We start from the raw sequence: 15,808 nt of genomic DNA, 5'->3' as shown, positions 1-15,808 counted from the left end.
CAGGTGGAGCTTCTACAGAACCTCTATCCACGTATTTATGAGCGGCCTTTTAGTCATTCTATTATCCATATTGCTCCGTCCTTGTCATTAAATAGTCCCCCAGTGATTGGCTGCTGGGATTTTGCCATGAACTGTGATCCCTTTGCATTCTTCAGAGCACGTGTTGCTTGACGTTCTCAGGTTAGTTCCACCTGTTTCTGATACACATTTAAAAGTGTTGCAAAACCAGTAACGTGACTGGATCTGGAGTTGACGACAGGCGGGGGGGGGGGGGGGGGGGGGCTCGATGTTTTTTTGGTCTGGCAGGGCAAAACGAGCCAGACTTGTTTACTGCGGCAGATGTCGTCTTATCTGCCGCATCTGTAACGCGTTAGTTTTGTTGATAGAGGGAAGTAAAACATTCTGTGATGTGATCACGGACTTGTTAACTCCATTCCGCTGAAGCCCTCCTCTTTTCCCAGCAGCCTTCTGAAAAACACAACAGAGAGGGGGGTGTGCTTTGTTGGCAATAACACAAAGTTGAAGATAGGCGTCTCGGGTCTCTGTAAGTTCGTTAGAAGTCACTCCTTCACCGCTTTATTGAACCGAGGGTGGCTGACGGTCTACGGAATTCCTTTAGTCCACTCCTGCCGCTGAGAACAGGAACAGCTTTCCTGTCATTCAGGATACACGCTCACAGTATTCCGGACATCATGCCTCTGGGATCTCATTGTGGGAAACACTGAGGTGGGGGGGAGGAGTGTTCAAAGGTGGAGCAAAGAAGCCTGAGCCAGCAGGAGGGGGGACGCAAGCATCGGACAGAAGTGGATGATTGAGAGCTTTCCCAATGGCGTGGAGTTGATCGCAGCACAGCCTCAACCCCAAGTAGCTGCGAGAGGAGTCTTCAGCGAAGTTTTATCGTGCAAGGGCACCTGTTTTAGTTTGGAGTTAGAAACCACCACCATGGCCGGGGTGACCAGGAAGGGATCCGGGAGACGCTCGTACTACTACCGATTTCTGGGCAAGTCCCGACTGAAGCGTCAGCGAAGCCGGTCCCGCAGTCGCTCCAGGCCGTCTGCAAGCAAGGGTAATAAAACCTACGACTGCTAGTGAAAGTGAACCATGCAGCAATTTCTAAGCGAGACTCGAGTGATCAACTCTGTTTGTTGACCATGACAGGTCGATAATGAGTTTCAGTTGTAATCTGATTAGTGCATGTGCTGCAAGAATTCAGTTCTGCCTTTCAGCCTGTCTTTAGAACCCTTGGGTTACAATGTTCGCTCTTGTGTTTGTGCTCTTTGGAGTGAAATGACAGTTCGGCGTCACTTTTTACAGGGTGATGACACCCTCACTGTGACCTGGCAGCTCAGCGCCGAACCCGGCTCGGTTCCACTTGGTACCGGTCTGCGGGTCTTTGTTCGTGTCAACGGAGAAATGTTTTAAATAAGACATTGCTTTTCTGCAAAGCAAAACTACATTTGTGTCGGCCTCCTCTGCCCTGTACCTGCTGCTGGAGGCGGCGTTTGAGCTGCCAGGTTACCGTGACAACTCTACCCTCGAGGCTTAGCTCCCGCCACGCGACTGAAGCGAGAAGAAGTACGCTTTCTTTCCTATCTTCTACCTGTTGAATGAAGTCCAACTAAACTTTGCAAACAAACACGCCAGTCAAGGTGCCCTGTTGCTCTGTCGCCATGGCTATGATGCAAGCATTGCAGACAGAACCTGAAAGAGAAAGAGTCGATTGTCTTCTCAGATCCAGTCGTGGCAGTGGGATAAACAGAGATGTCTGGTCTGCATGTCTCGCTTCGGTTCTCCAGCTGATGAAAGAGCAGCTCTCTGTCATTCGGTTCTCAGAAGAACGCACACATGCTGCCTTGATCTTTGCGGCTAAGTGCGAGCTATCCTCTCAGAAAACTTCACACACTTCGTAACAACACAGCGACACACACACAGACATTGAGGTCGGTCCACAACGAAGCAGACGACCATTAGGCAGACGAGACGCACCCTTTGATTTCTGTAGTCGTAGTAACGAACGTGTTGAGCGATGCTTTGGATGCAACGACCTCAAATTGATAACTACCATCGTATATCAAGAGGGTGAATCGCCGGGATTAGCTTTGCCGATCATTTGTCCTCGTCTCCATTTACTTATCGACGAGTTATTGAATGTCTTTGAAGTCAGATCATGGCTAGTTCTATTCTTACATGCTGAAATTAAAGTTTCATATTCCGGCGTCGTGCGAGTCATCCGGTTCCCTTTAATCAATATTGTTAAATTAACGGCGGGAATCACTCGTAAGTGATGAATCTCCTGAGGATGGTTATACAACCGTGCAGTTCCCCTTAGCTCTACAGAGCTTCTTTTATCTCGTGGTTCTACTTTCATGGCCTGTAGCTCTACCGAGTTCTGGCCGACTCTCCTCTCACGAGTCTGGCTTCCGGCTGCAAGCGGCAGTCTTCACCCACGCCACAAATATTTATTTCAAAGATTAGCGGAGAGTGAACCCTAACCCTAAAGCACACGTTTGTTCACGCCACAACAATGAATTGATTTGTGTCTTAACCTTGAGGAAGTCGCCGCAGCCTATTTCAATGCACACATTGTGACCGGCACAGATTGGGTGATGAGCTCATGTGTTTTTGGTTCCTCAGCATGTTGTTGTGTCATCATTATCAGTTGATGGAAAGTCTTCTATCAGCTTGCTTCATGCTGGCGTCAGTGTTTCCCCCTTTTTTTTCCCCCCGAGTTGCCGACATTTATGTTCAAAATCTGTTTGCGTCTTTTATGCCTCTTGTTGCAAATTTGTTCCGACTGGTTCTGTGAATGGAAGCCAAATGGAACCAAAATATCACTTCGCTTTTCTCTTCAGGTCTTTTTGCTAAGCTATGCTAACCATTCCCGAGCTCCAGTTTTATAGCATGTGGGCAGAGTTTTATTGATCTTCTCCTTTAATTTTCCGACAGAAGGTGAATCTTCGCTTTATCCCGCCCCCCCAAAAAAAACTCCTTCAAAGTTGCGGCGCTTTGCAGCTGTACATATCTGATTGATAAAACATCAAAATGAAATGTTGGAGGTTGAGGCTGCTGCACAAGTCGGGTCCTGTCTGGGTCCTTGTGGATCTCAATATCAGAAAAGGTGGGCTTTTACAGCACAGCAAGAAAAACAAGGAAAACCTTACGGGAAGGGGGAAGGAAAAACGGGAAGCTAGAAAATAAAAGGTGATACCAGAGAAAGACGAATGCAGAGCAGAGTCTGACTGTATCAGTAAGAGCATTAATCACACACTAGAACAGTGTGTGTTTATGTGTGTGTGTGTGTGTGTGTGTGTGCTGGGAAGTGAGGACTCGAGAAAGGCTGATGAATGGAAACCTGGCGAAGCAACACAGTCGGATCATAATGACTCAGTTTCCTGTGTCCTAAGACGTTTTATGCATAAACACAGGACAGGTAGAAACAAGATTTTTTAAAAATAATGTGTCTCATAGTGAAATAATATTAACACGAAACCTCGCGGAGAGTTGAGTCAGTTTTCCTTATGAGGCCTTTGATATTTTTTGCCGTTTGTGACTGCGCCGCCCGCTGAGATTAAGGTAATTCTGCTTGTTAAACAAATGCTTCACTAATCAACCCGAGCAGCCTCCATCTTTGATCGTTTCACCTTAATTTGCACTGCACACGGCTACATCGAGGGACAGGAGATTATACGAGATGAATGCGTCCCAGTCAGCTAAAGACAAAAGTGCTTCCATCGGTTCTGTATTGTAGAGAGAAGTTTACCTCTGAGATTACATTATAGGAAGCATATATATGAGACACGGAGCAGGGGGACAGTTCATGTTTCACTAGAGCTGTGACTCTACGCATCATCCGAATGCTTAACCCAGGATTACTCCTTGATCTTAGTCTCATCCCCGAAGCCAGTCCTGGAACGCCATCGATCCTCGGCCTGGTGGATCGCGGATGCACGACAGATGACGTGATACTTCTGAGCGCTCCTGGAGAGTCCAATAACAGCGGGACGGGTGTGCCGGTTGATCCCCTCTGATCCTCTCTAATCTGTGGATATCAACTCGGATTGCAAACCAGAGCCGGGGGGGGACACTTTAGCCGTGCGACAGTTGAACTGAATGTGCGACTCGTAGCATCTGCAAGCGGAGCAGATATTTTCACACGCTGACGTCAAGGTTGGAAGGTCAGACCCAACATTTAGCCAGCTGTCATTTACGCTGCCTCTGTTTGCAAAGCATTCTGGGATTGTTCTGCCATCCTTTGTAGAAGCAGCAGGACGCACTCCCACGCACAGGAACGCAGGAAGCGGCTTTGGCTTTGCTTCGTGGTCGCTGCCGTTGTCTTCTGGACAATAAAAAGAAAATAATAGAGCAGCTTTTAAGAACTGCTGCCCTTGAAAACGGATCTTGATGATCAGGCGTGTGTGACACTTGACACGGGGTGTTTGCGTCTCGGTGCCGTTGAAGCCGGTAGGATCTCTGGCAGGAGCAGAAACGCTGCTGCTGCTTCGCCCTCTGCACAAACACAAACTTCCTCAATCCGCAGCCCACTCTTCCTCTCTGCCAGCTCCTCCGCCACTTCTTCTCTCCTCTGCCTTTCCAACAACACTGCAGACAAAGGCAAGCGTGAGCCAAACTAACCGTGATGCAGAGCCCCTCTCTCTCTCTCTCTCTCTCGCTTAGTCCAGTGGGGATTTTGACGGGAAACGGTGTTGTTCGAGCGGGGGGGGGGGCACTGCTGCTCCCAGAATCTGCTTATCTCTTCACCAATGTAAAGAACCCCGATGTGCATTTAGGCTCTGTCTCGGTTGGTTTGAAATGTAGGCGGGGGCGGGGGGGGGAGGATTCTTCTTTTTTTTTTTAAAGGAAAGTAAGCGCCAGTGATCGTCGAGGCCCTTTTTGTCCAGTCTCTCCAAGGAGACGGACAAGCACGTCTTTATCAAACCGTCGACAAATACAGCATCTCAGAGGTCAAAAGTCCAGCAGTGTCCTTACGATCCAGTGTTAACAGGGGGGGGGTCCCTTCTGGCTCTTAAACTCCAGCATGCTTTTACACTAAGCCATAAAGCCATTCAAACACGCGTCGGGTTACAGGGCCGTCCACCGTGACCTCCATCACGTCGTCCACCTTCCAGCCGAGGGTCCGATATCCCTGTTAACAAAAGAAAAAAAAGAAAATGAAGAAGCTCTTTCTTGCAGATGCTCTTTGATTGGTTTTCGCAGTTTTTATTCCATAGACAGATTCTTTTTTTTTTAACGCCATTATCAGCTGTCAAGACAACTTCTAGCTGTCTTCTATTAGAGGGCGAAAGCAGAAAAGAGACATATTTTTTGAAGGAGGGAGGGCGATAGTCCTCCAGGTAGAGAGAACACAGTAAACACAGCTTGACAGCTTGTGTGTGTGTGTGTCTGTGTTTTGCACGTTTCACCGGCCCACAGACGACGTGCGTGTGCGTTTGATTCGCCTCTCCCTTCCCCTCCTGTCATAACGTGAATAATGCTGCACCGCTGCGGAGCCTCTTTTTCAGACTTCAGGAATCCTGCATTATTCTCCTTCTTTGTTCAAGTGCACATTGTTAAACGTGCGGCGGGTAATTTTTTGTCTCTCAGATGTTCTTCTCATTTGTATTAGCTGCTAAATGCTAAACACAAAACTCATGACCCTGGAAACGTTACAAAACATGTTTGTGCTCATCGTAGTTACTGACTAAACATTCTAATGCAGCGTGTACAATTAAATTCATTTGTATACGTTCAGTGCTGTGTGATATATATATATATTATATAATTGTGTAATATGCAACAGCGTAATTATGGAAGAAACGCCTTCAGTGGCAAAAGAAGCAAAACTGCTTTTGTTCATGTGCAAAGGATCAACAACAAAAGCTCTGCGTCTGCAAAGGAATTATTAGTGTAAGATCAGCAGTACGGTGTAGATACTGACTGTTGTGTTCATGTTGCTATCAGTTGTAGGCAGATTAAATTCCCTGTGCAACAACAACAACAACAACTTGCTTACAACAACCTCTCTGCGTTTCCTCTTTCATCACGGAGCCCCCGAGCTCAGCCAGCTCCTCCAGCGATAAAGCAACACAAAGCCCATCACTCCAGGCGAAGTGAAAAAAAGGAACAATTTGTGTGGGGAAAGTTGACTAGTATTAGTATATTAGTGCAGTACTTCTGCGCGGCCAACACAAGTCCTTCTGCAAATCGTTTTTCGTGTTCAGTCCAGCCGACGGTGTTGGTGGCACGTAGCATGGCTGCACAATTCAGGCATTCATCCTGTTGGTCTCGCCGCATTTGAGAACATTGACGATCGCAGATAGTTTGCAGATACAGTCAAGAACATTCAGAAGACGGGAGCCTCTATCGGAGGCCCGCAGAGGGAGGAAGGTGGATCGGCAAAGGGGAAACGGCGATTTTATGATCAAATCCAGCAAGAGAAGATAATAAAGATGGGAATGAAATCATATTCAGGGAATCGGCTTCAGAGGCTGGTATAATAAATAGAGCACAAGGCCTCCAGACAGTTAAAAGGTACCTCACCTTTAGGCACAGCTGTCTGTGTAAACGCCGACCCTGTCTCTGACCTTAAAACTAGAGCCTTGAACTCTAGATACGATGTGAGCAAACATCCACCTTCGCATATACCCAAACGTCCTGATCCACAGCTGTTCAGCAGACCCGTCTAAACAGGAAGCTTTAACAATGTGGAACCCAGCTACCCACATGTAGTACAAAAGAGCCCTTTGATATTTTACTTTAGTGTTTTAATTGAAGTTTCATTGAGAGCAAATGTCTTTGAGATGCGTTTAAGGGGTTGGATTCAGACGCAGGCGTGTCTGCCTGTAATTTTCCATGTGTTTGTGGAGATGCTTTACATGCAGATGGTGAAAACGTGTGGACGTGCAATTCGTTCACAACAAAGCGATTTGTGCATGCGAGCGTCTGTGTAGAAACGTGATGGAGTCAGGATTAACGCTGGACCAAAGTTCTGATCAGATAACAAAAGTCACAAAAAACTAATTCTGAATTGTTGGACAATTACAATGTCAAAGAATGAAGAATGGTTTTTACTGGTGAAGCAACCATCGGGATGGGACGGGACTAGTTCTTGGGATGTGTTCCGGCACGAATCCACAGACATTTTAACACATTTTTGAATCAAACTTAACTCTCAAAATCGTATGACTTGGCTTCATCTTGGATTTGACTGATGTGAGGCTGGAATTACTTGAATTCACTTGAAAATAGAATCACCTGAGCCTCATATTTTGACATTTAAAAAATAAAAAAAAGCAATTGATAGTCCATATTTCATTGTAACCCATCAGGAGCTCTTTAATAAGTTCTTGTATTTCAGTTTGACTTTCATTTTGCCTTTTTGACTTGACAAAGAAACTGATGGATTTGGGACCCGCTCTCGCCAGTCCCCTCCTGACTCCCTCTATCCGTGTTTTCCGCTCACAGAGGAATGTTGAAATTGCTAATACATGGCCTTTTAAGCCACCTGTAGAATAAAAAAACTAAGACAGGATTAACATGTCTCTGAGGCTTGGTTTGAAACCAAATCCTCGCGACCTCCACAGAACAATGAACGCCTGCTCAGAGAATCCTAACGGGTTTGCTGTAACTACAGATGACGCCCGAGCATGCTGTGCGTCTTCCTCTGCTCCTTTGTTGATGCCGGCTGCGTCGACATTAATGCCACGCTCGGGAGTCGCGTTGGTCGGCGGGGGGTGTGAGCTAAGGGAGGACCGGCTATTCCTCCATTAGCTCTTCAATTACAGCGCGTGCTAATTCAGTCAAACGACCGGTTAAACATCAGACAGCTAATTCTGCACAGCTCAGCTTGACGAGCTAATAGAATAGTAGAACCAACAAACACTGCAAAGTCAAGTGTGTGTGTGCGTGCATTTCATTTGGCTTATTAGAGATGATTTATATGCAAATATCGTGTTAGGCGCAACAAGTTTAATATCATTGCAGTGTTTGATCCCTCCATTCATTCCAGTAGCCTGAGTTTAATATGCAGAGACTGAAGAATTAAGCGCATTGAAAATTATATTAAGTGATCTCCAGTTCTAAATAATTGTTTCATATCTGTGAGGTGCTACGTATGTTAATCGGGGTTATTCATAACAATGAATAACTTGGAGTGGAGCCATGTTCCGTATCAAATCTGATGATTACATGAGCATCCAGCAGGGCGAGTTCTCCTATTACAACTTAAACCATATATTTAAGATGTTTTTTAGCGCTAGGTCTGTCACAGTTAGAAACATTAGCCAGCCAACCATTGTTTTATACAGTCCTGCCTTCTTCCATCCATTTTATCCTCATATTAATAATGAATGAAGTGGCAGTCGACCTACAAGTATTTGAAAAATACCTGAAAATAAAGCTAGAATTGGACGTTTCTGTCGTTCTCACGTTGATGTAGATTGCTCGGATCGTCTGTGATGGCTGCAGTTACGATTCTCTCTGACAAATCCCTGCTCTGTTGCGTTTTCGCGCCACCGTCTCGTTTCATCTCAACAACAACAACAAATATTTAATTTCTCCAACTTCAAGCGGTGGGTGCCTGCCGCAACAGTTGACGAAGGAAAACCAGTGAAGACCAACTAGAAAGACGAGCAGCGGAAAGATTACATTTTGTATTAAAGTGTGAAAGAGGATTTTCCAGCTTATTAGCCACACATTAAATCTTAATTTGATTAATATCAGTTGAAGAGTCATAGATGTTATTACATAAAGAGTCAGGTCTGTCTGGCCTACTAAAGCGTATCTCCCGGGGGATTTTATCTGGTGTACACCAGATCATCTGCGGCTCATAACTTAGCTAGCATGTCGCGAGCATGTTCTGTAGCAGATGTGGCTAGCTGCAAGTCTGTTGAGACTTGTGAGATCCGCATCCTTCACATTCCTTCCCGACGTGTCCAGATCCGACCCTCCGCTCACGTGCGCGGTTTGTCTTTCTGCAGCAACCTGATGCTGCGTGTCCACAATAAGAGAAAAGAGCCAACACGCACACGGCGCAAAGAGATAAAAGATAAGGTCGGTGAACAGGGAAAGGGTTATAGGGAAATCAGGAATGGAACACACAACAAGTGTCTCATTGTTCCATTCCCTGGGCGGTTAATGTACAGTGACGAGTGTTAACGTCATACACACCTGTGTTTGCGTGTTCTCACGCTAAAGGTGCCTTTGATCTGTACTGCTTGTGCTGATTTTGAATGCTTTAAACGTTGGTTAAATACGGTTTGTTCTGCATCAAACCAAGGTCAGCGTGTTACTCCTGAAAACACAAGACCTACCACCCTGAGCAGTTTTTATGCTAAGCTAAGCTAATTGTCAGCGGTTGTATTTCCCGCGCTACTCGTCAAACACAATTTCACATATTGCGGGTCTCCCTCTGTTTCCAGAGTCGCCTCCAGAGAGGACGGGGCGGAGACGCAGCGTGCCAGGCAACTCCTTGGACAAGACCACGCCGGCCATGGAAGCGACGCCCGCCGCCGCCACGCCTTTCAGAGTCACCGTGAGTACTGTGAGTTCGTTTTACACGTCATGTCAATGTGGTGTGCCACCTGGCTGTGTCTCTGGCTTCTCCCTGGTTTTGTCTTAGAGGCCTGGTCTGGTGTTCAGATACACACACTACTTGAGGATTTTAAACATACATTATGCAAATCGCCCACAGAAGCAACCTACTCATTCGCTCAAAGAAATATTGCCTCTCCTCTGTATCCGCCACACGCAGAGCAATCTCTTGTCTGTCATCGCACTCTAATTAAAATCTTGTATGCATTCTGCCATGTTTAATTCAATAGATAAACATCCAGTTAATGAAGCAAAGGTCCTCACCATGACTCATCAATTTAAAGCTAATTAGCAATTAGCTAGGCATATTTCCACGGATAAATAATGAGCGTGAGCCTGGCGACCTGGAGCTGAACTGTCAACACCGGATACCAGGGAAACGGAAGCTGCCATCTTCACGCTAACTTCCAGCCTGACTGGGCAAGATGAACGCGAGGAGACATTCTGTTTTTCTTCCTTTCTCCAAATAAGAATTGTTCTTTCTTGTCATTTGTTTCAGATTTGCTCCTGAACGTTCTTTTTTTTTTTTTGTCACCTCCGCAAAAAGTTGAGAAAGCATCTAAGCCTGCAGTAAATAAATAAAGTATAAGGAGGCTGCACCCTCTGGTGTTGGACCACCTGCAGAGTGACAATAAAGGAGTTGCACATTTAAAATTACCACAGCTTGATGACTTGAGAGATCGCCAAAGTCTCATCCGCTCATATAAAAAAGAAAGATGCAAATGTTGTTCCGGCAGATTCTGAAATCTTACCTGCTGTGTGTTTGTTCTTTTTCTGGTCTGGCTGTTTGTCTTTTCCTATTTTAGACAGATTTTTTTTTAGACAGAATAGGAATTGAGCCACTGAGAATTTAATCAGTGAGTCGATTTAGAGAGATTTAAAATAGAAGAAAGAGAATAAAATGCTTTTAGAAGGCAGATAAGGTCAGATGGGGGGGGGGGGCTAAATGTTGATTGTCGCTTCAGAAGCTCCTTGTACTCGCTGGTAGAGACGAGGAGAAGAAGAAGAATGCTGCAGCAAAGTCACCCAGGCTACATCCACGACCACTTCCTTCTTTTCATCCTGCTGCCACCTGCTGGCTTGTAATTGTAATGTTCTCCACTTTGCCATCAGGTTTTGATGGCTACAAATAAGATTTATCTTTGGTGGATCAATGACAGATCAGATTCTAGTAGATGAAACCGTAAACCTACTGTGGAGGGAGACAATTTGATATACAGCAAATACAAACAGGAACACATGCAGGCGAGAGATCATATCCTCTCTTGCGTCTCCACCACTTTTAGCAATGACAAACCGCCTCTCGCTTTTCTCCCTCCAGTGAAAAGAGAGTTGCGGTGACATCTAAAGCACTCCTCCTAGGCCTTGAGCTAAATCTGTCACAATATTTTTCTCTCATGTTCTTAGCAGAGATGAGACTCCATGTCTGCGCACACAAACGCGGCTGCTCTTCTCCCAGCGCAAAGCTCCAAAACAATCTCTAACCAACAAGGAAAATAAAACCTTGCCGAAGCCTGATCTTTTTTCCCACAGCCAATCAGGAATCGAATAGAATTTTGCACATCTTAAATGGAAAACGTGCAACTTGGTAGCCGTTTGTACTTTAAAAGGCTTGTTTTTCCTGCTTTTAAAACAGTTAAAGTGTCTCGTCCGACTTGATTGTGCTAAATGGCTTTCTTTTTTCTCAATTGTGACTTAAGTCCTGATCCGATCTCTCTCCGACTCCCTCCAGATAAAAGCCTGGGGTCTTATTTGGACAGACGTGTCTCTCATTTTCATCAAATTATGCTAGAAGGGGGGTGGGGGTGGGGACAAGACGAGTTGAAGTGGAAGGCTGGGAACACCCTGCTGATTGTCCCAGCCCCTGATTCTATCGCACCCTATTAGGAAACCTGGAATTGCAGAGCAAAGGGAATCAACTAAACACGTTGCATTTACTTAGATTTTGTGAAAAGAGTGAACTTGGACAAGAAAACAAAGTGATAAAATGGACCTGTCCTTTTAGACCTGATTTAATTGGCTTGGACAGGCTGAGATTACAATCAGGCATGCTGGTTTATTATGCAATCTCACACACACAATGTATATTTTTATTGTTATCGAGGTAACGGAGACAAACACGTTTTCCACAACCGTCACATCCCCTCTCAGAGCCGCAGCGGTTCAGTACCAGAGACCCTCGCCCCATGGAGGATGCACGGATCCCAGTTTTTCCATCCCCGTCCTCCTGCTAATTAGCTGTCACCCATAGGAATGTGGCGTAATTGGAGCTCATTGAGAGATAGCCACGCCAACATGCGAGGATGTAATTCCCTCTGTCAGGTTGCTCTGACTGTAATAGCCTTATCATGTATCTGTCTGCGAGGCCAGCGAGGCCAAATCGTATTTCTGCCCTGGCAAACATTAATTAATGGAGAGATGTCGCCCTCGTTCACATCCTCTATCCAATCGTTTGCTGTTCCTTCATGCACTGAGCATTATGGGCATTTTCCCCAGCATGTGTAGAGGGGAACGGTTTTCTTTTCCTCACATGCCATCGACGTTCGCCGGTGCCCGGTTGGAGAGATCAAGCTTTTTTTGCATGCGTTCTTTTTCAGTCGTCAGTTGACATTAACAATTGGTGCCGCGTGGAAATACAAACTAGAGCTGATCAGAACACAAACCGGTCGTTTAATTCGGTCCGATGCTGACGCTGAAGCTCTCCTGGGTCCTGATGGTTTTTTTTGCAAACTTGTCACTCACTCGCTCTGCTTTTCTTCTCACTGCTCCTCCGTGTCGTTTCTATCAACCCATGCTCTGCGTCCTCCGCATTGCACTCGACTGTTCCATTTATTTATTGCTGCCATTCTCCACATATTTTAACCAATCTCGCCCTATTTCCATGCTCTCTCTTTAATTGGAGTATCTCTACCTCCCCTCCTGCATAACCTGCATTTTTGAAAAACCTTTTCCTCTCAATCGGCTCCTCGGAGCCGGCGCTGACGGCAATTTAAATGCTGATATATTTTTTGCAGTGCTCCCGGAGTGTGCTTTGCCTCCTCTGGGGTATAATCGGATGTTAATGTAGCCATCAGTCATCCTTACTGACTGTTCCTCTCTGCCGACCTTTAGCTTGGATGAAATCTCTTCTAGAGCTTTGACAGGCAGAATCTTAATGTCACATTCCTGCAGCAGAACAAGTCGCCCCAACGGAATTGCAGAATCTATAGGTTTGTCCCAGTCTCTGTGTCTCTGTTGTCAGTCCGCCCAACCGTTTCACCTGCAGGGACACGTCATGCTGGCGTTCTCAAACGCCACGTGGTTGAAGGAGGCCGATCGCAGATGCTAAATATAATCAGAGAAAACGATATTCCTCCTGCTCAGTCTGACTCGCGTTTGTCATTGTTTGAACTGGGGCTTAATGTGCCCACACACTCGCATACGCATGCACGTGGAGTGCACATTGGATTCATGCAGTAAATATTGACGACAGGAAGTGATGCGACATCTGATCGTGACCGATGATAAATGATTTTCGAACCCAAAACCCTAGCAACTTAATTTTTTTTAAATTAAAAAACATCTGGTCAAAGTGAATGTACTCAGATGAACCCATATGCTACACTTGAGACTTCATTACCCAAAATGCAACTCTGTAGCATTTTTTCACAAGGCTGTCCTCTGTCTGGAAAAGCTTTATAACTATGTTCAGGTTTGTAATCATCACTTGGTGTAATAAATTCGTTTTCCCATGTCGCCCGATTGAATCGGTTTTAACTTTTATTTCAGATCATTCTTTTTCAGTCTGTACATGATACTTGAAACCAAAAAACAAAATTCTGTGAGATAGTTGAGCTGAATCGCTAATGAGAATTGTTTGCCCTCGGGAATCTTATCGTCTTCATGCGACAGGAAGCCGTTATTAATGGTTCCACATCTCCAGTAACAGGATTCTTTCTTTCAACAGCACATCTGTAACATGCTGGAAAGGCACATGCAGATTCCAGATTTTTTTCCTTGTTGACCCTTTAAAATGTGGAACAATAATGTATTTGGCTGTTTTTCCAGGGCCCGTGAGTCCCCCCAATTATGTGCAAACGGATGTGTTTCCTGCACAACATTGACGTCCAGCCAAATCCCAAAGGCTCCAATATCATCAGAACAATTTGATGCCAGGATCCCAACATGGATTTCTGAACCGACTGAACCGAGACGCCGCCATGATGGCTGCACTTTTAAATATGACATTTGTTATGAGTCTTTGTTCGCAGCCCAAAGTGCTTTTGTTAATGACGTTCATCAGGATGCTGCAGCTCCTCTGTGATCAGCTGGCATGCTGTCTGGAAGTCGCTCACTAATTATGATCCTTACGCCTCCTTTGCCCGAGGCTACCTATCCGCAGCAGGTGGTAATTATACAGGTGTCTTAATGGCCTGACTGGGAGGGAAGGAGGTGTTTTCAACGTGTCTGAGAATGGTATGAAGGTCGAAGGCACCGTGGGTGTATCTCAGAGGTTACAAGTTACTGCCTTCCTAAAAAAATAATCCGAGTCAGCTTTTATGTTGTGTGATGAGAACCTGAACCGAGTTATATACTTTCCCACCGCACACCGGCTCACTCTTAAGTTCCATCTCGTTCACTCTGCCGCCCTCATCTCCTTTGCACGCCCTCTTTATCATTATTTTCGACATCCTCTCATTTTCCGATTCCTCTTCACCGCAGCGGAATAAAAATAAAAAAAATCCAAAGAAGAGAAATGCATTTCTTTTCTTTTTTTGTCCCTTAAAACTTGCCTTCCATATTTGTACCACATCTCACTTGTTAGTATTCTCTCGTCCTTAATGCCAGCCAACAGTTGCCATGGAGATGGCAAGGTGCTTGAGGGGGGGGTGTGTGTGCGTGTGACTGTGATGTTAGAAGTGAACACACAACAGGCTGAGACAAAAGGAGAACTGAGAGCACTAATAAAGCGATGTGTGTATGTTTGCATTCTTATTATGTCCCGGGTGATTGTGTCTGTCCTGTTTGGGAATCTGGGAAGGCTTTGGTAGTTTTTGTACTTCTGTATTCAGGGAATATTTCGTGTTTGACCTTGTGTTCGCGTCTATCGTCTGCAAACACTCCCCTCACTCTGATAAGATCTTTACTCATTTATTACCCGTTAACTATTCATGACATTCCACTGTGGAGAATTTAGGATCTGGAATTGTCATTTTCAATATTAATATGTTCTGTCCCGTGGCCCGGGTTCAACTCGGGAGATCGACACCTTCCTCCCAAACCTGCGTTTGACGGCTTTATCGACTTGTGTGTCTCCGCCAGGGCTTTCTCAGTCGGCGGCTGAAGGGCTCGATAAAACGCACCAAGAGTCAACCCAAGCTCGACCGCAACTCCAGCTTCAGGCACATCCTTCCCGGCTTCAGGAGCGTCGACAACGACAGGTAGGATGTTGTCGGTTGCGTCTGTGCTGATGTTTATCTGTGTCTGCTCACGGTTGGTTATTCAGGTTTCTGCTGACAGTTTTGCATTGTGTTGTCAGTGCATTATGAAAAACAGTCCCGAGTGTCCAGCCTGTCACTTCTAATAGTTCCAAGTCTTTTCTCACGGTTATCCGTGATGCTGAATCTCCATTCCTGCATTGTTGGCCGCAGCATTTTGTTTTTGTTTTTGTGGTGCTGCAAAGACTGTGCTTTTGCTGAAACATGACTTTATTTGGCCACAGAAGAACAATTGAAGCTTCAGTATTCAACATGGAAAGAAAGCCGAATCATTGAAGACAGAAAGAGTCTTTTATTTTATATGGTGACATATTGATTCAGAGTAAATTAGTCTTCAGTCCACAGCGCTGCCCATTTGAACATATTTCGCTTTAGGCTGTCATAATTACCCGTCGTAATTTCCTCAGAAACTCTGGTATTTGGCCAGAATTTGCCCTCCCGTCACGTCGGTTAGGGTTCCAGACCAGGCTGGATTTATCTACGCTCATACTTTATTTGTGTGCGTGTTCCTGAGTAACTATCGCCTATCTTTACTGCATCTGGAAAAATTCCAAGGTGTCCATATGTGGATTTTAATGACTAGGAGGCTGTTTTTGAAGGGACATCCCCAGCCTCTGGGTTTAAATAACTGTCGCTGTCATGAGGCCACATGAGACTATTCCTCTAGCGTATCCAGACCAGTAAGATCATGCCCGGGTATTATGGTTAGTATCTCTGAAAAGCCTTCTGTGGACGAGTGTTTA

General features: G+C 45.5%; 1 protein-coding gene across 1 annotated transcript in view; it reads left to right on the top strand.

Moving 5' to 3' along the window:
• Positions 1–809: 809 nt before the first annotated feature.
• The window catches only part of dab2ipb (DAB2 interacting protein b), a 52,235-nt gene continuing 37,236 nt past the window's right edge, over positions 810–15,808 (top strand). The window contains exons 1-3 of the mRNA XM_068752487.1: positions 810–1,066; positions 9,417–9,529; positions 14,890–15,008. Coding sequence (XP_068608588.1) covers positions 943–1,066; positions 9,417–9,529; positions 14,890–15,008 — 356 coding nt within the window. The 5' untranslated portion in view covers positions 810–942. The remainder of the gene's footprint in view (positions 1,067–9,416; positions 9,530–14,889; positions 15,009–15,808) is intronic.

This window comes from Brachionichthys hirsutus, chromosome 19, assembly GCF_040956055.1.
Source record: "Brachionichthys hirsutus isolate HB-005 chromosome 19, CSIRO-AGI_Bhir_v1, whole genome shotgun sequence".
Taxonomy (NCBI): domain Eukaryota; kingdom Metazoa; phylum Chordata; class Actinopteri; order Lophiiformes; family Brachionichthyidae; genus Brachionichthys; species Brachionichthys hirsutus.
The sequence above is the reverse complement of the archived record's forward strand: the minus strand, read 5'-3'. Positions and strand labels throughout refer to the sequence as shown.